This window comes from Staurois parvus, unplaced genomic scaffold, assembly GCF_062004578.1.
Source record: "Staurois parvus isolate SC_StPar_1 unplaced genomic scaffold, SC_StPar_1.0 ptg001056l, whole genome shotgun sequence".
NCBI classification, from domain to species: Eukaryota; Metazoa; Chordata; class Amphibia; order Anura; family Ranidae; genus Staurois; species Staurois parvus.
The window spans coordinates 70,937-92,500 of record NW_028318852.1 but is presented as its reverse complement, the minus strand read 5'-3'; the positions used below and the strand labels follow the sequence as shown (position 1 = coordinate 92,500).

The 21,564-nt window shown below is 46.7% G+C and overlaps 1 protein-coding gene across 1 annotated transcript in view; it reads right to left on the bottom strand.

Annotated features, from left to right (window-relative positions):
* Nucleotides 1-21,564, bottom strand: part of CHD5 (chromodomain helicase DNA binding protein 5) — a gene marked incomplete at its 3' end in the record, with an annotated part of 151,006 nt that overhangs the window by 108,692 nt on the left and 20,750 nt on the right. Inside the window, exons 7-9 of the mRNA XM_089658184.1 lie at nucleotides 9,897-10,121; nucleotides 6,738-6,938; nucleotides 3,677-3,888 (exon numbers count right to left, since the gene is read on the bottom strand). Of these exons, the coding sequence (XP_089514310.1) occupies nucleotides 3,677-3,888; nucleotides 6,738-6,938; nucleotides 9,897-10,121 (638 nt within the window). The remainder of the gene's footprint in view (nucleotides 1-3,676; nucleotides 3,889-6,737; nucleotides 6,939-9,896; nucleotides 10,122-21,564) is intronic.

Genomic DNA, 21,564 nt, shown 5'->3' with positions numbered 1-21,564 from the left:
CCTGGATTCTTTCTTGGATACACAGAATATAACTGGATATAACATTTATAGGGAAAGGTGATCCAGGGAATATTCGATTGCCTCTCGGGGGATCAGGAAGGAATTTTTTCCCCTGCAGGAGCAAATTGGATCGTGCTTTGCTGGGTTTTTTGCCTTCCTCTGGATCAACTGTGGGTGTAGGATTATAACTTTTTATTTTTAACCACTTCCAGACCGGACACTTTTACCCCCTTCCTGTCCAGGGCAATTTTCAGCTTTTAGCGCTATCACACTTTGAATGACAATTGCGCGGTCATGCAACACTGTACCCAAATGAATTTTTTACCATTTTTTTGAGATAGATAAAGCTTTATTTTGGTGGTATTTATTCACCACTGGGATTTGTATTTTTTTTGCTATGTAAATGAAATGTCCAAAAATTTTGAAAAAAAGTGTTTTTTTTATAAAATTTTGCAAATAAATAATATTTCATCATAAATCTTAGCCAAAATTTATTCCGTTATCTTTTTAGTAAAAAAAAAAAAATCCAAATTAGTTTATAAGCAAAAATTATAATTTTTAAACATTTTTTTTACATTTTTATTTTATTTTTTTATATTATTATTTTTTATTTTTATTTTTTACATACTGTCACCCTAGCAGTACAGTGTCACCATGGTGACACTGTACTACTTGTGAGGGGTGATGAAGATTTTTTTTTTTTTTTTACACTGATTGCTTTTACACCCATATAGGATGTAAAAGCAATCATTTCTCTTTCTCTCTGTGTGCATTCATGCACTCATTGAGAAGAACTGAGTGAGCTGTGATTGGTCACATCCTGTCACATGGTACAAGGCTTTTGTGAATAGCCTTGTACCATGTGACCTCTGTGATCATTCACAGATTTCACACATAGTAAGCAATGATGTCACAAGTGACATCTTGCTTACTACTTTGCATGTGATCACTGATTGGCCAATCAGCGATCACATGATCGGGACCTCGTACAGAGGTCCCGTCCGACGATCGGTGTTTCACTGTGTCCGGAGGACACAGCGGGCACCGGATCGCGGTGCTGCGCGCTCCCAGGGAGCGCGCACAAGCAGGGTGCGGGGAGGCCGTTTATTGACGGCCACCCGACCCTGCAGTGCCACCGTCCGGCCGTTTATATACAACGGCCGGTCGGGAAGTGGTTAATGGTTGAACTGGATGGACTTTTGTCTTCTTTCAGCCAGACTAACTATGTAACTCCCCCATCTGTCCATGTCTCCATGCTTTATTTTACTGAGAAATCACTTTGAACCCCCCCAAGCATTTGTAGCTACGTCTACCTTGAGTAAGGGCAGATGATTCATGTAGCATTTACTTCCTGGAATCCGTCTGCCCTTACCTCAGGCATGCAGACAAGAGGGTGTGCTGAGAAATCCCCTGTTCCCTTGCTGAAGAGTCCTTGGATGTATGACATCATGTTGGCCTAGGCCAGAAACCAGGAAGTAACCAATTAAATGTAAAAAAAAAAAAATTTAAAACAAGTAAATATAATATACTTTCCTATCTATTAACTAATGCTAACAGCAGAAGGATTATAAATAGTGAATTGAGAGAGTGAAGTTCCATTTTAATTCATTTTTAATATTCAAAGCAAAATCCCTGATCCATCCATCCATGGCTCCATGCTTTATTTTGCCAAGACATTGATTAGAACACCCCCTCCCCCCAAATTCAGACTTTGCAGCTGTGGCCATCTTGAGTAAGATCAGATGATTTATGTAGCAATTACTTCCTGGAATCCATCTGCCCTTATCTCAGGCACACAGGCAGGAGGGTGTGCTTAGCTGAAAAGGCCCCTCCTCCCATGAAGACTCCTGGGATGTATGACATCATTTTGGCCTAGGCAATTACTATATCCGCTCTCTCCGGACCCCGCATTCACTATATCCGCTCTCCCCGGACCCCGCATTCACTATATCCGCTCTCCCCGGACCCCGCATTCACTATATCCGCTCTCCCCGGACCCCGCATTCACTATATCCGCTCTCCCCGGACCCCGCATTCACTATATCCGCTCTCCCCGGACCCCGCATTCACTATATCCGCTCTCCCCGGACTCCGCATTCACTATACCCGCTCTCCCCGGACCCCGCATTCACTATATCCACTCTCCCCGGACCCCGCATTCACTATATCCGCTCTCCCCGGATCCTGCATTCACTATATCCGCTCTCCCCGGACCCCGCACTCACTATATCCGCTCTCCCCGGACCCCACATTCACTATATCCGCTCTCCCCGGACCCCGCATTTACTATATCCGCTCTCCCCGGACCCCGCATTCACTATATCCGCTCTCCCCGGACCCCGCATTCACTATATCCGCTCTCCCCGGACCCCGCATTCACTATATCCGCTCTCCCCGGACCCCGCATTCAGTATATCCGCTCTCCCCGGACCCCGCATTCACTATATCCGCTCTCCCCGGACCCTGCATTCACTATATCCGCTCTCCCCGGATCCTACATTCACTATATCCGCTCTCCCCGGACCCCGCATTCACTATATCCGCTCTCCCCGGACCCCGCATTCACTATATCCGCTCTCCCCGGATCCCGCATTCACTATATCCGCTCTCCCCGGACCCCACATTCACTATATCCGCTCTCCCCGGATCCCGCATTCACTATATCCGCTCTCCCCGGACCCCGCATTCACTATATCCGCTCTCCCCGGACCCCACATTCACTATATCCGCTCTCCCCGGACCCCGCATTCACTATTTCCGCTCTCCCCGGACCCCGCATTCACTATATCCGCTCTCCCCGGATCCCGCATTCACTATATCCGCTCTCCCCGGACCCCACATTCACTATATCCGCTCTCCCCGGACCCCGCATTCACTATATCCGCTCTCCCTGGATCCCGCATTCACTATATCCGCTCTCCCCAGACCCCGCATTCACTATATCCGCTCTCCCCGGATCCTGCATTCACTATATCCGCTCTCCCCGGACCCCGCATTCACTATATCCGCTCTCCCCGGATCCCGCATTCACTATATCCGCTCTCCCACAGTACACAGAACATGGAAATGAATTTTTTTTTGTAAATATAAACCGCTAAATCCCTTTTATCATCAGCAGTATATAGCAGTCTTGTGCCTTCTATCAGTGTCCAGCTGAGCACTGGTTAAAGTTTGTAGGAGTAGTTTTCATTTCTCCCTTGACTATCCTATGAGGCTGAAGGGCTCCTGATCCTCTGGACAGCGTCAATTGGCCCTTTGCTGATCACATGCACCCTCCCAAAGAAAAAAAAAAACTGAGCATGTGCAGAGTGACTCCTAGAGCTCCGTAATATCAGCTGATGGATTGGGGATTGTGGAAGAAGGGGAGGATCAGCGAAGACAGGATCAAACAGCCTTTTTACACAATGCAGAGGATTAACCTCTTAGGTTCCACAGTTAGTATAACAAGCATGCTTTACTGCATCTACAGACTGATTGCCGATCCGAACAGCTCTGTACCGCGTGATCGCTGTGATGTGAGGTGCTCCGGGCTCCTCCCTTCTGTCAGGTGCCCCCGCAGCAAGCAGCCTGCTATGGGGGCAGGTCTTACTGTCCAAAGCAAATAATAAGAAGTAGGCATAATGCTGAGGACTGACCCCCCATGTGACCAATCTACCACGACCCCCCAGTCTCCTACCTGTGGTTCATTATCCGATGGATCATCATCCACTCTGGCTTTATCCCATAGCGATAATACTTCTCTTCCATTTTTGCATACTGGGGGTCTTTGTTTTTTCTCTTCTCACTCTTGCTGTCCTCATCTCCTGACCCGTAGTCGAAGGGCGGCGGGTCATCCATGTCGTTCTTTCTTTGGTAATTCCGGAACATGACAGTATGGTAGAGCTCCAGCTGAAACGCCAAACACCCTCAGTAACTACCAAACATTATAAATGTGTAAAGGATCCTGCGGCTACAAAGGGGTATTAGGAGTACGATGGCCAATCAGGTATTAAAGGGGGAATCCATTGTCAGGAAACGCTCCTATATTGACATGTCCACGCATTCCTCCAATACTGATACAACGCATGGCTGTTCCTTTGCAGGTTGCCTTCCATGTGCTTAGCTACCAAGTTCCCTCTCCAGGTTCTCAGTTACTATCCAGCTCGCTGAGCTCCCCGTTCAAAGGCAAGGCATACTGCGCATATTATCAGCGATGTGAGGTCACAGGTTACTTTCTCAGTGATGTCACCAGCTCTTGCTGAGTTATGTTGTCAGCTCTAATAATATGTGATGTTAAAGCTGAACTCCATGAATTCACCCAAAATGTGCTGGGATACTATGAGTGAAGTGCAACTAGGTGCATGCCACCTTGTGGAGTTATCTGACAATTTTATGGAGCTCCGGGACTACAGCTATCGCTACACTCCTGGAGCTCTGACAGAAGAGATGTTACCTTCCAACACACATCTCTGACTGCCCCTCCTCCTCTGCAGCCCATTGACAGGAACCTTTGTATTTTGGAAATGAGATTACACAAAGTGCTCTGTGATTGGGCCGGAGGAGGGGAGGGGCAGGCATTGTAGCTGTGTCAACTCGCTACACTCCTGGAGCTCTGACAGAAGAGACGCTACCTTTCAACACACATCTCTGACTGTCCCTCCCCCTCTGCAGCCCATTCACAGGAACCTTTGTATTTTGGAATTGAGACTACACAAAGTGCTCTGTGATTGGGCAGGAGGAGGGGGGGGGGCAGGCATTGTAGCTGCGTCAACTCGCTACACTCCTGGAGCTCCGACAGAAGAGGTGCTACCTTCCAACACACATCTCTGACTGCCTCTCCCCCTCTGCTGCCTATTCAGAGAAACCTTTGTATTTTGGAAATGACATGACACAAAGTGCTCTGTGATTGGGCAGGAGGAGGGGAGGGGCAGGCATTGTAGCTGCGTCAACTCGCTACACTCCTGGAGCTCTGACAGAAGAGATGCTACCTTCCAACACACATCTATGACTGCGCCTCCCCCTCTGCTGCCCATTCACAGGAACCTTTGTATTTTGGAAATGAGACTACACAAAGTGCTCTGTGATTGGGCAGGAGGAGGGGAGGGGCAGGCATTGTAGCTGTGTCAACTCGCTACACTCCTGGAGCTCTGACAGAAGAGGTGCTACCTTCCAACACACATCTCTGACTGCCTCTCCCACTCTGCTGCCTATTCACAGAAACCTTTGTATTTTGGAAATGAGAAGACACAAAGTGCTCTGTGATTGGGCAGGAGGAAGGGAGGGGCAGGCTGCTGGAACTGAGAACAGAGGTTCTAGCGTCAGGATGCCCAAAGTATAGCGATAGCTATGCTCCCGGTGCTCCCTAAAAATGTAAATAGTAAATTGAAGAGGTAAGTCCACAAGCTGGCATGCACCTTGTTGGATTTAAAGCGATACTAAAAGGTTCATTTTTTTCTTATAAAATAACAAATATGTTATACTTACATGCTGTGTGATGGTTTTGCACAGAGCAGCTGGATCCTCCTCTTCTCAGGTCCCCCGCAGGCTCTCCTGGCTCCACCTTTCTGTCGGGTGCCCCCATAGTATGCAGCTCGCTGTGGGGCACCTGCTGCTCCATGTGTTTATTCACAAACGGAGCTATGGCTTGGCTCCACCTCTTCTCTCTCCTCAATGGCTGACTGGCTGTGATTGACAGCAGCCAATGGTACCCATTTGCTGTCTCAGCCAATGAGGAGGCAGAGACCCGGGACAGCTGAGGCTGTTGTGAATATTGCTGGATCGCGATGAGGCTCAGGTAAGTATTGGGGGGGGGGGGGGCTGGGGGGTACTGCTGCACAGAGAAGGTTTTTTACCTTCACGTATAGAATGTATGATGGTAAAAAAAACCTTCAGCCTTTACAACCCCCTTAAAGTATAACTAAAGGCAAAACATTCTTTTTAGTTTTAGGGTGCAGGAGAATTAGAATTCCTGTCAGTTGTAATATCTCTCTAGGTTCCCCCCCCCGTTAAGAAGATTCACCTCCTCATTTGTCCTGTTAGCATTATGATTGAAAGTGGAAAGTAAAAGAAAGAGATCACACATTTTGGGCTGTACCCAGAAAAGTACTAGTGGGGAAACCTTCCAATGGGGACGCTTGTTCTGATGACCTGGGGGACCCCAAGGAATTCCCAAGGATTTCCTTTCACTTCCTGTTTGGCTATGCCCACATGGAAGAAAAATATATTTGAAATATATTTTAAAAATATTCTTCCCAAATATATTGCCAAATATTTTAAATGCTACAATTGTGGCCATATTCAATATATTTCAAAATATATTTAAATAAATATATATATGTACACTGCATGTTGAAATGCGTTTTTTTTTATAAAATATATGAAAAATATTTTTTAAAATATATTTCAAATATACTGTATCTTTAAAAAAACAAATCTACATTTTTGGTGCGCATTTACAAATTATATGTAAAAATATATGTTAAAATGACTCTTTTATATGTAAAAAAAAAATCTGAAGAATATATTTTAAAAAATATATATTTTTAAAATATATTTTTTTAAAATATATTCTTCAGATTTTTTTTTTACATATAAAAGAGTCATTTTGTCCGCACGGCGTCAAGGCCCAGACGCCCGAGTGGCCACATATTTGCGTGCGCTCGGCATCAAGGGGTTAATATGTTACCAAGCTGAAGATGGGGAACACATTTTACTGCAGGTTGACTTTACAGTAAAAAAATTTAAAAAAAGAGTCTCACCTGTAGTTCTTTCACCCATGAGCAGTGCCAGTAGGAGAGCCCCGCCCACTTGACGAAGAACTCTCTCTCTGGAATCCCTTCCATAGGCTTAGGTGGAGGCATGAGTGGATCAATCGCAGTAAAAGGGGCTGGTGCACACAAAGGCGGTTCTCTCCAAATCCAGTGCAGGATCCGTTGAACTTTGCCCTTTAATGGCGGACACTATGGAAAGGAAAAAAGGGAAAACATATTTTGCAAAGAAAGGAAAGTGAATTTATTTTGCACCCGTCACCAGTTGTGATTTTTGGCTCCCCAACATAGGGATAGCCGGGAGGTGTGCTGTAGATGCCAACAAGGGAAATGGGATTGACGAGGCAGTGGTCACAGGAGTGTGTAAACAACGGCAGCACAGCGGCTAAATGGTTAGCATTTCCGCCTTCCCATTGGCCCCCTCTAAACTCTGAAGGACAGTAAATGGGTCTTTGTTTTAGAAAGATTGGTGACACCCCATGATGTGGGACTCCCAATTCTTCCCAGCACAGTGGCTAAGTGGTTGGCACATCTGCCTAGCAGCTCTAGGGTTGTAGGTTCGAGTTCCAACCACGTCACCACCTGCCTAGAGTTTGCTTGTTCTCCCTGTGCCTGTGTGGGTTTTCTCCGGGTACTCCGGTTTCCTCCTACATTCCAAAGACATGCTGGTAGGTTAATTGGCTCCTGTCTAAATTGGCCCTAGTATGTGTATGCAGTGGTATATTTAGGTTTCGTAACGCCCTAGGCAACACAAAAATCGGCTCCCCCCCAAAGTGAGTCTGACATCGACCAGCATCCCCCCCCCCACCCATGAAGAGAGCCTGACATTGACCAACAACACCCCAGCTCCCACAACCCCCATAAGAGAGAGCTTTCCACAACCACCACTCCCATACACTGGCCACCCCACCATGACGAGAAAGCGAAGACACTCACCTTGAAAGCTCCAGGCATCCCCAGGAACGAGAATCGGGCTCTGCATACACCAGCAAGCAGCCCGCAGACTCTCTCAGTTCCCACCTGTCCCTTCTATCGGGGGGCGGTGCTGCCCTCCTAAAAAATTCTGCCCTAGGAAATTGCCTTGTGGTAAATAAGCCCCTGCGTGTATGTATGAGTGTGAGTTAGGGACCTTAGATTGTACACCCCTTGAGGGTTAGGGACTATGGTCATTGGTTTGAATCCCAACCACGGCACCACCTGCCTGGAGTTTGCATGTTCTCCCTGTGCCTGTGCGTGGGTTACCTCCGGGTACTCCCACACTACAAAGACATGTTGGGAGGTTAATTAGCTCCTGTGTAAATTGGCCCTAGTATGTGTATGTATGAATGTGAGTTAGGGACCTTAGATTGTACGCTCCTCAGGGGTGGGGACTGATGGGAATGTACAATATACAGTGGGGCAAAAAAGTATTTAGTCCCCACCAATTGTGCAAGTTCTCCCACTTACAAAGATGAGAGAGGCCTGTAATTGGCATCATAGGGAGACCTCAACTATGAGAGACAAAATGAGAAAACAAATCCAGACAATCACATTGGCTGATCTGGAAAGAATTTATTTGCAAATTATGGTGGAAAATAAGTATTTGGTCACCTACAAACAAGCAAGATTTCTGGCTCTCACAGACCTGGACCTTCTTCTTTAAGAGGCTCCTCTGTCCTGCACTCATTACCTGTATCAATGGCACCTGTTTGAACTTGTTATCAGTATAAAAGACACCTGTCCACAACCTCAAACAGTCACACTCCAAACTCCACTATGGTGAAGACTAAAGAGCTATCGAAGGACACCAGAAACAAAATTGTAGACCTGCACCAGGCTGGGAAGACTGAATCTGCAATAGGCAAGCAGCTTGGTGTGAACAAATCAACTGTGGGAGCAATAATTAGAAAATGGAAGACATACAAGACCACTGATAATCTCCCTCGATCTGGGGCTCCACGCAAGATCTCACCCCGTGGGGTCAAAATGATCACAAGAACGGTGAGCAAAAATCCCAGGACCACACGGGGGGACCTAGTGAATGACCTGCAGATAGCTGGAACCAACGTAACAAAGGCTACCATCAGTAACACACTACGCCGCCAGGGACTCAGATCCTGCAGTGCCAGACGTGTCCCCCTGCTTAAGCCAGTACATGTCCGGGGCCCGTCTGAAGTTTGCTAGAGAGCATTTGGATGATCCAGAAGAGGATTGGGAGAATGTCATATGGTCAGATGAAACCAAAATAGAACTGTTTGGTAGAAACACAACTCGTCGTGATTGGAGGAGAGAGAATGCTGAGTTGCATCCAAAGAACACCATACCTACTGTGAAGCATGGGGGTGGCAACATCATGCTTTGGGGCTGTTTCTCCGCAAAGGGACCAGGACGACTGATCCATGTACAGGACAGAATGAATGGGGCCATGTATCGTGAGATTTTGAGTGCAAACCTCCTTCCATCAGCAAGGGCATTGAAGATGAAACGTGGCTGGGTCTTCCAACATGACAATGATCCCAAACATACCGCCCGGGCAACAAAGGAGTGGCTTCGTAAGAAGCATTTCAAGGTCCTGGAGTGGCCTAGCCAGTCTCCAGATCTCAACCCCATAGAAAACCTTTGGAGGGAGTTGAAAGTCCGTGTTGCCCAGCGACAGCCCCAAAACATCACTGCTCTAGAGGAGATCTGCATGGAGGATGGGCCAACATACCAGCAACAGTGTGCGCCAACCTTGTGAAGACTTCCAGGAAACGTCTGACCTCTGTCATTGCCAACAAAGGATATAGAACAAAGTATTGACATGAACTTTTCATATTCACCAAATACTTATTTTCCACCATAATTTGCAAATAAATTCTTTCCAGATCAGCCAATGTGATTGTCTGGATTTGTTTTCTCATTTTGTCTCTCATAGTTGAGGTCTCCCTATGATGCCAATTACAGGCCTCTCTCATCTTTGTAAGTGGGAGAACTTGTACAATTGGTGGGGACTAAATACTTTTTTGCCCCACTGTATATGTAAAGCGCTGCGTACATTGATGACGCTATATAAGTACCTGTGATACTGCACCGGGCTGTGATCCAAGGGCCTGAACAAGCAGAGGGCTGTGATAGGAGAACGTGGAGAAGAGCGATCAGGTAGGCACATTCCTTGGTGTCATAGGTCCTTACCGTGCAACGCGGGCATAACCATTCACCGTTTGGTATTTCAGGCAGAGGTGGGTTAAGACAGTGCAAATGGTAGGAGGAGGGGCAAGTGTCACAGCACAAGAGCTCCCCTCCATCTTTACAGACACGACAAAACTCCATATGGTCATCCTCCTCATCCTCTTCTTCAACTCCATCATCTTCATCCTCCTCTTCCTCCTTTGGCTCCCATTGGATGCCTTCTTTTTCCTACAAGACCATTCAAACGTTACAGTATGCTTAACGACGTGCCTAGCAGCTCATTTGTTGGACACATCAAAATCTGCATTTTTTGCTAGAAATGACTATAAACCCCCCAAGAAGTCTATATTTTCTGATAGCAGAGACCCTGCAGAATAAAATGGTGGCAGTTGCAATTTTTTATGTTGCATGATATTTGCACAGACATTTATGTTATCACTTCCACTTTGGCAGCACTCGGGTCGTTGGTTCAAATCCAAACCATGGCACCTCCTGCCTGGAGTTTGCATGTTCTCCCTGAGCCTATGAGGGTTTCCTCCCACACTTCAAAGACATGCTGGTAGGCCAATTGACTCCTGTCTAAATTAGCCTTAGTATGTGAACTGTCACATGTTTTTGTTTTGTGTTTTTACCTCCTTGCTGCAGTGCTGTTCCTGATCCCTTTCACATGTCTTTGTGCTCACCTATGGGTGTCCTCTGCTGTTCTCTGGGTTTTATTTTCTTCCCTTCCTCCACTTCCTGTCCCGCCTCCTTGTTTGCCTGCCTATACAAGACATGCTCAGTCTAGCCCACTTGCCTGAGCAACTGCCTAGTTGTCTGAGTGCCTGTGTATTGCCTTGTATCCTGCATTGACCACTCATGTACTGACTACGTTCTCTGACTGTGCTTGTTTTCCGCCCGTCCTGACCTCGGCTAGTCTATCGGATTTCCGTTTGTCTCCTCCCATTGTACTCTGCTCCTGCGCACGGTCTCCTCATCCTCAGCTTGGCGTAACCAGGGGCCGCAACCTGGTCCCAGCTTGCTGCAAGTCCATCCCCACCATCAGGGGCTCTGGTGAAGAAGCAGGCTGGGGCTTAGACTCTGCACCCTGGGGAATCCCAAGTTGATTATCTACAAGGGCTCACTACCACAGGTGCTGACATGAACTAGGGACCTTAGATTGTACGCTCCTTGGGGGTGGCGACTGATGTCTCCAGGGCGTCACCCATCCTCTGGAACGCCCTACCCCAATCTATCAGATTATCACCTACTCTACTTGCCTTTCGGCGTTCACTGAAAACCTTTCTCTTCAGGGAAGCCTATCCTGCCCTCTGCTAATTCTGGAATCCTCTACTCTTCCAACCACTCCATCCCCCACAGTGACTACCTACTGTACCACTCACCCCGCCCTCCTAGATTGTAAACTCCAAGGAGCAGGGCCCTCTAATCCCTCTTGCATTGAAATGTATTGTTACTGTATTGTCTCCCACTATAATGTAAAGCGCTGAGCAAACCGTTGGCGCCATATAAATCCTGTATAATAATAATAATAATAATAATGTGAATGTACAATATATATATATATATATATATATATACACGTAAAGCGCTGTATAAATTGATGGCATAAGTACCTGTAATAAATACATTTATGAAATGCAAATTTTAAGAAAAAAATACACTAATTAATTTTAGTGCACACAAAACACATTATTCCCAATCTTTTGACAAAATAATGAGGTTATGTTGAGTAAATAGATACCAAACATGTCAAGTTATAAAACTGCGCATGTCTGTGGAATCACAAAAACGACGGAACCCGAAGTTCTCCATAGGCAAGACTATAAAAGCTTTTACAGGTTACAGTTAACTGTGAATTATGGCCCTAGAATTACTCTCACTCTGACGTCCGCGATATCTTACAGTGTGTATGGGGGTGACAGGGGTGCTTTAAATAAAAAAATGCATTTTAATCATGTTTATTTTATGTAACTATTTTTACCCACTTTTTAAAAAAAATTCTTTTAACTTTATTGCTATCAGAAGGAGAATAAAAAGCCCTTTAAGTGATCGCATGGGCAGGATCCAGCAGGACTTGGCTCCGCCCACACTGCCAAAAGCACCAAAACCTGGTTCAATGACCGTGGGATTACTGTGCTTGATTGGCCAGCAAACTCGCCTGACCTGAACCCCGTAAAGAATCTATGGGGCATTGCCAAGAGAAAGATGAGAGACATGAGACCGAACAATGCAGAAGAGCTGAAGGCCGCTATTGAAGCATCCTGGTCTTCCATAACACCTCAGCAGTGCCACAGGCTGATAGCTTCCATGCCACGCCGCATTGAGGCAGTAATTGCTGCAAAAGGGGCCCAAACCAAGTACTGAGTACATATGCAGCTTCTGCTTTTCAGAGGTGCGATATTGTTCTATGTACAATCCTTGTTTTATTGATTGCATGGAATATTCTCATTTTCTGAGATTGTGGATTTGGGGTTTTCATGAGCTGTAAGCCATAATCATCACAATGATGACAAATCACGGCTTGAACTATCTTGCTTTGCATGTAATGAGTCTCATATATTAGTTTCACCTTTTAAGTTGCTGCACTGAAATAAATGAACTTTTGCACCATATTCTCATATTTTGAGTTTCACCTGTACATAGTTGGTCCAAGCTGGAACAATGTAACTATGTATAACATACCCGGAGTTCCTCTTTAATATTACAATGAATATATAACGGCATCTATTTTTCTGTTTTCACATCTGCTCAGTGTTAAGTTTGAACCTTCATTTATTAGTCTGATTCCTTTGTAGTCGGCGGCGGCGGATCAGGCATCATGTTCTGACCATGTGCAGTCGGACTGATGAAAATGAACACCTCGTTGGTTGCTATGGTTTCCCAGTATATGTTCTCTTCACTCGGTTTTATTAAAAACATTTTAATGGGCTTCGCAGATCGCTCACCCAGATACCCTGCGAGACGTGATTAAGCCGTATTCCAGGAATCAAAACACGGCCGCCGCGTTACATAATGGATTCACGGCCCTTTTCCTCAAAATCATTCCATATCAATATTCAGCTCATTCCGCCTCCCAGCAAGACGCGGCTTGTGACTTTCAATCAATCGTTTGATTTTTTTTTTTTTTTCTCCCACCAAATGAATTTTTAGGGCACAATGTTTGTTTTATTCATCAAAACCGACTTTTAAGTGAACAAACATACAGAGAATATATTTTTAATGAGAGAAGTGGAACGGACAGGGGGAAGAACTGGAATAAACTGTTCGTTAAAGTCGATGGAAACTCAAAACTGAAAATACATTTTGTTTGCTAAAACCCGTGCCATTTTTTTTTTTTAACCACTTCCTGTCCGGCTCATGTACATAAACGGCTGGACAGGAGCAGTGCAGCGGCGGGTTGCTGTTCATAAACGGCGCTCGCATTTTCAAGCTGTGTGCACTCCCTGCGATTCAGTGCCCGCTGTGTCCAGAGGACACAGTGGAACACCGATCGCTGTACGGGACCTCTGTGCGAGGTCCCGATTCATGTGATCACTGATTGGCCAATCAGTGATCACATGCAGAGTAGTAAGCAAGATGTCACTTCTGATATCATTGCTTACTACGTGTGAAATCTGTGAATGATCACAGAGATCACATGGTACAGGGCTATTCACAACAGCCTTGTACCATGTGACAAGCTGTGACCAATCACAGCTCACACAGTATTTCTCAATGGCTGCAAGAATGCAGCCAGAGAGAAGGAGAAATGATTGCTTTTACAGCCTTTATGGGTGTAAAAGCAATCAGTGTAAAAAAAAAAAAAAATCTTCATCACCCCCCGCAAGTAGCAGTGTCACCATGGTGACACTGTACTGCTAGGGTGACGGTATGTTAAAAAAAAATAACATAAATATAAAAAAATGTAAAAAGAAAATATGAAAAATTATAATTTTTGGTTATAAACTAATTTGGGTTATTTTTTTTTTTTTTTACTAAAAAGATAGCCGAATAAATTTTGGTCAAGATTTATGAAGAAAGATTATTTATTTGCAAAATGTTATAAGAAAAACACTTTTTTTCCCCAAATTTTTGGACTTTTTCATTTATATAGCAAAACAAAAATAAAAAATCCCAGTTGTGAATAAATCCCACCAAAATAAAGTTTTATCTGTCTCAAAAAAAGCTAAAAAATTCATATGGGTACAGTGTTGCATGACCGCGCAATTGTCATTCAAAGTGTGATAGCGCTGAAAGCTGAAAATTGGCCTGGACTGGAAGGGGGGAAAGTGTCCGGACTGGAAGGGGGGAAAGTGTCTGGACTGGAAGGGGGGAAAGTGTCCGGACTGGAAGGGGGGGAAAGTGTCCGGACTGGAAGGGGGGAAGTGTCCGGACTGGAAGGGGGGGAAAGTGTCCGGACTGGAAGGGGGGAAAGTGTCCGGACTGGAAGGGGGGGAAAGTATCCGGACTGGAAGGGGGGAAAGTGTCCGGACTGGAAGGGGGGGGAAGTGTCAGGACTGGAAGGGGGGTGAAAGTGTCCGGACTGGAAGGGGGGGAAGTGTCCGGACTGGAAGGGGGTGAAAGTGTCCGGACTGGAAGGGGGGAAAAGTGTCCGGGGGGGGGGGAAGTGTCCGGACTGGAAGGGGGGGGAAAGTGTCCGGACTGGAATGGGGGGGAAAGTGTCAGGACTGGAAGGGGGGTGAAAGTGTCCGGACTGGAAGGGGGGTGAAAGTGTCCGGACTGGAAGGGGGGGGAAAGTGTCCGGACTGGAAGGGGGGGGGAAAGTGTCCGGACTGGAAGGGGGGGAAAGTGTCCGGACTGGAAGGGGGGAAAGTGTCCGGACTGGAAGGGGGGGGAAAGTGTCCGGACTGGAAGGGGGGGGAAAGTGTCCGGACTGGAAGGGGGGGGAAAGTGTCCGGACTGGAAGGGGGGAAAGTGTCCGGACTGGAAGGGGGGGGAAAGTGTCCGGACTGGAAGGGGGGGGAAAGTGTCCGGACTGGAAGGGGGGGAAAGTGTCCGGACTGGAAGGGGGGTGAAAGTGTCCGGACTGGAAGGGGGGAAAGTGCCCGGCCTGGAAGGGGGGGAAAAGTGTCCGGACTGGAAGGGGGGGAAAGTGTCCGGACTGGAAGGGGGTGAAAGTGTCTGGACTGGAAGGGGGAAAGTGTCCGGACTGGAAGGGGGTGAAAGTGTCCGGACTGGAAGGGGGGAAAGTGTCCGGACTGGAAGGGGGTGAAAGTGTCCGGACTGGAAGGGGGGTGAAAGTGTCCGGACTGGAAGGGGGTGAAAGTGTCCGGAATGGAAGGGGGTGAAAGTGTCCGGACTGGAAGGGGGGGGAAAGTGTCCGGACTGGAAGGGGGTGAAAGTGTCCGGACTGGAAGGGGGGGAGGTGTCCGGACTTGAAGGGGTTAAATACTTTTTTTTTTTTTTTTTTACATTTGGCATCTTTTCTTTATGTGCTCTTTTCAACTACAAAAAACAAAACAAAAAAAACATTAAAACCTGTATGAGATTTTAGTGACTGGGTTTACATATCCTTTAAAAGGTCAGCTTCACTGATAATGGCATCATCAAATCTAGGAGACCGTTGGTGGGCTGTACCACCAGCCAACACCCCCTTCCCAATTACTACCTGCTTCTGGGACACACCCCCTCCCAATCACAGCCTGACACTGGCACACACCTGCTTCCAATCACAGCCTGCTTCTGGCACACACCCCCTCCCAATCACAGCCTGCCTCTGGCACACACCCCCTCCCAATCACAGCCCCACCTGGCCTATGGGAGTGACGTCACTACGCACCTTCCCATAGGCCCACCTGGCCTATAGGAGTGACACCCACCATGCACATTACCAAAGGCCCCTGCCTAGCCTATGGGAGTGACGTCACCACACACCTTACCATAGGCCCCACCTGGCCTATAGGAGTGACGTCACCATGCATTTTACCAAAGGCCCCACCCTAGCCTATGGGAGTGACGTCACCACGCACCTTACCAAGGTCTCACCCTAGCCTATGGGAGTGACGTCACCACGCACCTTACCATAGGCCCCATCTGGCCTATGGGAGTGACGTCACCACGCAGCTTACCATAGGCCCCACTTGGCCTATAGAAGTATAGTCACCACACACCTTACCAAAGGCCCCACCCTAGCCTAGGGAAGTGACGTCACCACGCACCTTACCAAAGGTCCCTCCCTAGCCTATGGGAGTGACGGCAGCACGCACCTTACCATAGGCCCCACCTAGCCTATGGGAGTGCCATCATCACGCACCGTCCCATAGGCCCCACCTGGTCTACAGGAGTGACGTCAGCACACACCTTACCATAGGCCCCACCTGGCCTATGGGAGTGACGTCACCACGCACCTTACCACAGGCCCCACCTAGCCTATGGGAGTGACGTCACCACGCACCTTCCCATAGGCCCCACCTGCGCTATGGGAGTGACGTCACCACACACCTTCACATAGGCCCCACCTGGAGATGTTCTCCCCCCATGGGAGATGCTAGGACCCAGTGATTGACAGCCAAGGCCGCGAATGGCCGCGTGGGTAGGAATTTTTATGAACCCTACCGCCCTGTAGCAGTATTTTTGCTATAGGGCAGACAGGAAGCAGTTGCGATATTTTAATTGCGTATTTATCGTTTTACCGAGTTCAGCTTTTCAGACGCCAGTATTCGATTTACCTCGCTATGATGACATAACAGCTGTGGGCGGAGTCAGCCTGGGCTGGATATCCTTCTGTCGTGACACAGAGCAAGGCTAATACATACATCACTGCTGGCGGGAACGGGTGAAGGAGAGAACTCCGACATCGCATTTCTGCAGCTGCACAATAAAAGGTTTACGATTGTACAATTGCTTCGTGCAGCTAGGAGGAGGATTAAATTATCCGCCGCGCATCCCAGGAAAGGATTAGAAGAGGTGTCAGGCGGAGGAAACCGTATAAATAGGGCTGTGCTATGCCAGACTGGTTTCTGATTTTTAATACCTTCATTCAAGAAGGACTGAACTAAACCTCGGCTCCTAATGGTGAGATTGTGATGTACAGTTGTGTCCAAAATTATTCAACCCCCAATGCTGTAAAGGGGTTTAGGGACTATAGTGTACATTTGGAATTGTATTCAGAATCAAATCCTACAAGGACGTTGTAACTACCCAAATGCAACTAAAATGACATCAATTGTTTATGTAATACAGTAGTAAATGGTTCTTATGTGGTTTCTTCATTGCCACAATTATTCAACCCCTTAAAGACTACCACTCTGAAGAACAGAGGTTCATACAGGTGCTTTCCATCAGGTATTGAAAACACCTGTGGATGTCACCGAGCAGCAATCAAGCATAATAAGCACCAATTAGGCAGCTTTAAAATGACTGTGATACTCAGCTCCTTCTAGACATTTACTGGTGTGGTTACAAACATGGTGAAGGCAAGAGAATGGTCCAGGAAGACAAGAGAAGAGGTGATTTCTCTTCACAGGAAGGGCAATGGCTATAAGAAGATTGCAAAGATGTTAAACATACCAAGAGACACCTTAGGAAGCATCATTCGCAAATTCAAGGCAAAGGGCACTGTTGAAACGCTACCTGGTCGTGGCAGAAAGAAGATGCTGACTTCGACTGCTGTGCGCTACCTGAAGCGTAGAGTGGAGAGAAGTCCCCGTGTGACTGCTGAGGAACTGAGAAAAGATTTGTCAGATGTGGGTACAGAAGTTTCAGCCCAGACAATAAGACGCACACTGCGTAATGAAGGCCTCCGTGCCAGAACTCCCAGGCGTACCCCCTTGCTGTCTCCAAAGAATAAGAAGAGTCGACTGCAGTATGCCAAAAGCCATGTGGACAAACCACAAAAGTTGTGGGATAGTGTTCTGTGGACTGATGAAACAAAATTAGAACTGTTTGGGCCCATGGATCAACGCTATGTTTGGAGGAGGAAGAACAAGGCCTATGATGAAAAGAACACCTTGCCTACTGTGAAGCATGGTGGAGGGTCAATCATGCTTTGGGGCTGTTTTGCTTCTGCAGGTACAGGGAAGCTTCAGCGTGTGCAAGGTACCATGAATTCTCTTCAGTACCAGGAGATATTGGATGGAAACGTGATGCAGTCCGTCACACACCTGAGGCTTGGGAGACGTTGGACCTTTCAACAGGACAATGATCCCAAGCATACCTCCAAGTCCACTAGAGCATGGTTGCAGAGGAAAGGCTGGAACATTTTGGAGTGGCCATCGCAGTCACCAGACTTAAATCCGATTGAGAACCTCTGGTGGGACTTAAAGAAAGCAGTTGCAGTGCGCAAGCCTAAGAATGTGACTGAACTGGAGGCCTTTGCCCATGAAGAATGGGCGAAGATACCCGTAGATCGCTGCAAGACACTTGTGTCAAGCTATGCTTCACGTTTAAAAGCTGTTATAACTGTAAAAGGATGCTGTACTAAGTACTAAGATTGAATGTCACTTGGGGGGTTGAATAAAACTGATAATGCTGTGAGCACAGAAAAGACATTTGTGGTTATTTCATTATAACTGTTATGTTATATTTGTCTGACCTACAAGTGCCTCTTTAATGTAAATGTAAGCAAGATGACTGAATGATCAAAAGCAATGTCAAACTGGCCAAAACACTCAATACAGTGGGGGTTGAATAATTTTGGACACAACTGTAAATGTGGCGGTCTGACACTTCATCCATTGTGTGGGGTGCCTGAGGTGACTAACAAGAGGCACCCCCCAGTCATTTACTGCACAGCATTGCCCAAATAATGATGGCGCACGGAAAAAAAAGTGTCATATAAAGTCGAGGAAAACTCAACATTTAGCTATTTAAAGCTGAAATCCAGGAATTCAGCCACTTTGTAAAATGTATACTATGAGCTAAGTCCAATGAGGTGCATGCTTTCTGGTGGACTTGTCTCTTTAATTTACATTTGTTTTATGGAGCTCTGGGAGAATAGCTATTGCTACACCCCATGGCTGTGAAAGGAGTGCCACTTCTATCTCATACAGCAGCAGCTCTGCCTGCACCTCCACTCACACACAAAATGTGCAGACACACTATGGGCTAAGTCCAATGAGGCGTATGCCTTCTGGTGAACTTCTCTTTAATTTACATTTGTTTCATGGAGCTTCGGGAGAATAGCTATTGCTACGTCCCAAGGCTGTGAGAGGAGTGCCGCTTCTATCTCATACAGCATCACCTCTGCCTACACCTCCACTCGCACACAAAATGTGCAGACACACTGTGAGCTAAATCCAATGTGGTGCATGGCAATTGGTGGACTTATCTCTATAATTTAGATCTGACTGTTTTATGGAGCTCCGGAAAGATAGCTACTGTATAGCTACTCTCCTGGGCTCTGAGGTAAGAGATACTTCTCTCATAAAGCAGCAGTTCTGCCTGCACCTCCACTCACACACAACATGTGCAGACACACTGTGAGCTAAGTCCAATGAGGTGCATGCCTTCTGGTGAACTTGTCTCTTTAATTTACATTTGTTTCATGGAGCTCCGGGAGGATAGCTATTGCTACACCCCATGGCTGTGAGAGGAGTGCCGTTTCTATCTTATACAGTAGCAGCTCTGCTGCACCTCCACTCACACACAAAATGTGCAGACACACTGTGAGCTAAATCCAATGAGGTGCATGCCTTTTGGTGGACTTCTCTTTAATTTACATTTTTTTCATGGAGCTCCGGGAGAATAGCTATTGCTACGTCCCAAGGCTGTGAGAGGAGTACCGCTTCTGTCTCATACAGCATCACCTCTGCCTGCACCTCCACTCGCACACAAAATGTGCAGACACACTGTGAGCTAAATCCAATGTGGTGCATGGCAATTGGTGGACTTATCTCTATAATTTAGATCTGACTGTTTTATGGAGTCCTGGAAAGATAGCTACTGTATAGCTACTCTCCTGGGCTCTGAGGGGAGAGATACTTCTCTCATAAAGCAGCAGTTCTGCCTGCACCTCCACTCACACACAACATGTGCAGACGCACTGTGAGCTAAATCCAATGTGGTGCATGGCAACTGGTGGACTTATCTCCTTAATTTACATTTGTTTTATGGAGCTCCAGGAGAATAGCTATTGCTACACCCCAAGGCTGTGAGAGGCATGCCGCTTCTATCTCATACAGCAGCAGCTCTGCCTGCACCTCCACTCACACACAAAATGTGCAGACACACTATGGGCTAAGTCCAATGAGGTGTATGCCTTCTGGTGGACATATCTCTTTAATTTACATTTGTTTAATAGAGCTCCGGAAGGATAGCTATTGCTACACCCCAAGGCTGTGAGAGGAGTGCCGCTTCTATCTCATACAGCATCAGCTCTGCCTGCACCTCCACTTACACACAAAATGTGCAGACACACTGTGAGCTAAATCCAATGAGGTGCATGCCTTCTGGTGGACTTCTCTTTAATTTACATTGGTTTCATGGAGCTCCGGGAGAATAGCTATTGCTATGTCTCAAGGCTGTGAGAGGCATGCCGCTTCTATCTCATACAGCATCAGCTCTGCCTGCACCTCCACTCACACACAAAATGTGCAGACACACTATGGGTTAGGTCCAATGAGATGTATGGCACCTGGTGGACTTATCTCTATAATTTAGATCTGACTGTTTTATGAAGCTCTGGGAGGATAGCTACTATATAGCTACACTCCAGGGTTCTGAGAGGAGAGACACTTCTCTCTCATAAAGCAGCAGCTCTGCCTGCACCTCCACGCATCTGTCTATTCATAGAAGCTTTGTGAATAAGTTCACGCAATACACAGCAGTCTTTGCAAAATGTGCAGGCACAGTATGAGCCAAGTCCAATGTGGTGCATGGCACCTGGTGGACTTATCTCTATAATTTACATTAGTTTTATGGAGCACTGGGAGGATAGCTATTGCTACACCCCAAGGCTGTGAAGGGAGTGCCGCTCCTATCTCATACAGCAGCAGCTCTGCCTGCACCTCCACTCACACACAACATGTGCAGACACACTATGGGCTAAGTCTAATGTGGTGTATGGCACCTGGTGGACTTATCTCTATAATTCAGATCTGACTGTTTTATGGAGCTCCAGAAGGATAGCTATATCTACAGTCCAGGGCTCTGAGAGGAAAGATGCTGCTCTCTTATACAGCACCAGCAGCTCTGCCTGCCCCTCCCCTCTGCTGTCCATTCACAAAAGCCTTTTTGTTTTGTAAATGTGTTTACATAATACAGAGCAGTCTTTGTAAAATGTCCAGGCACACTATGACCTAAGTCCAATGAGGTGCATGCCACCTGGTGGACTTATCTCTAATTTACATTTGACTGTTTTATGGAGCTCTGAGAGTATAACTATCTCTACACTCCCGGGCTCTGAGGGAAGAGACGGTGCTCCCTCATACAGCAGTAGCTCCGCCTGCCTCTCACCACTGCTGTCCAATCACAGAAGCCTTTGTATTTAGAGAACGAGTTCACATAATACAAAACAGTCTGACTGGGCAGGAGGAGGGTAGGAGTGGCTATAGACTGACGCTGCGGAGACCGGAAGGTGCACCATCGCAGCTCCAGAAACGCAGTGATAGCTATCCTCCCGGAGCTCCATAAAACCGTCAGATGTAAATTAAAAAAATAAAGTCCACCAGGTGGCATGCACTTTTTTGGACTCTTAACTCATAGTTTCTGGACTTTTAACTAGCATGCCTGC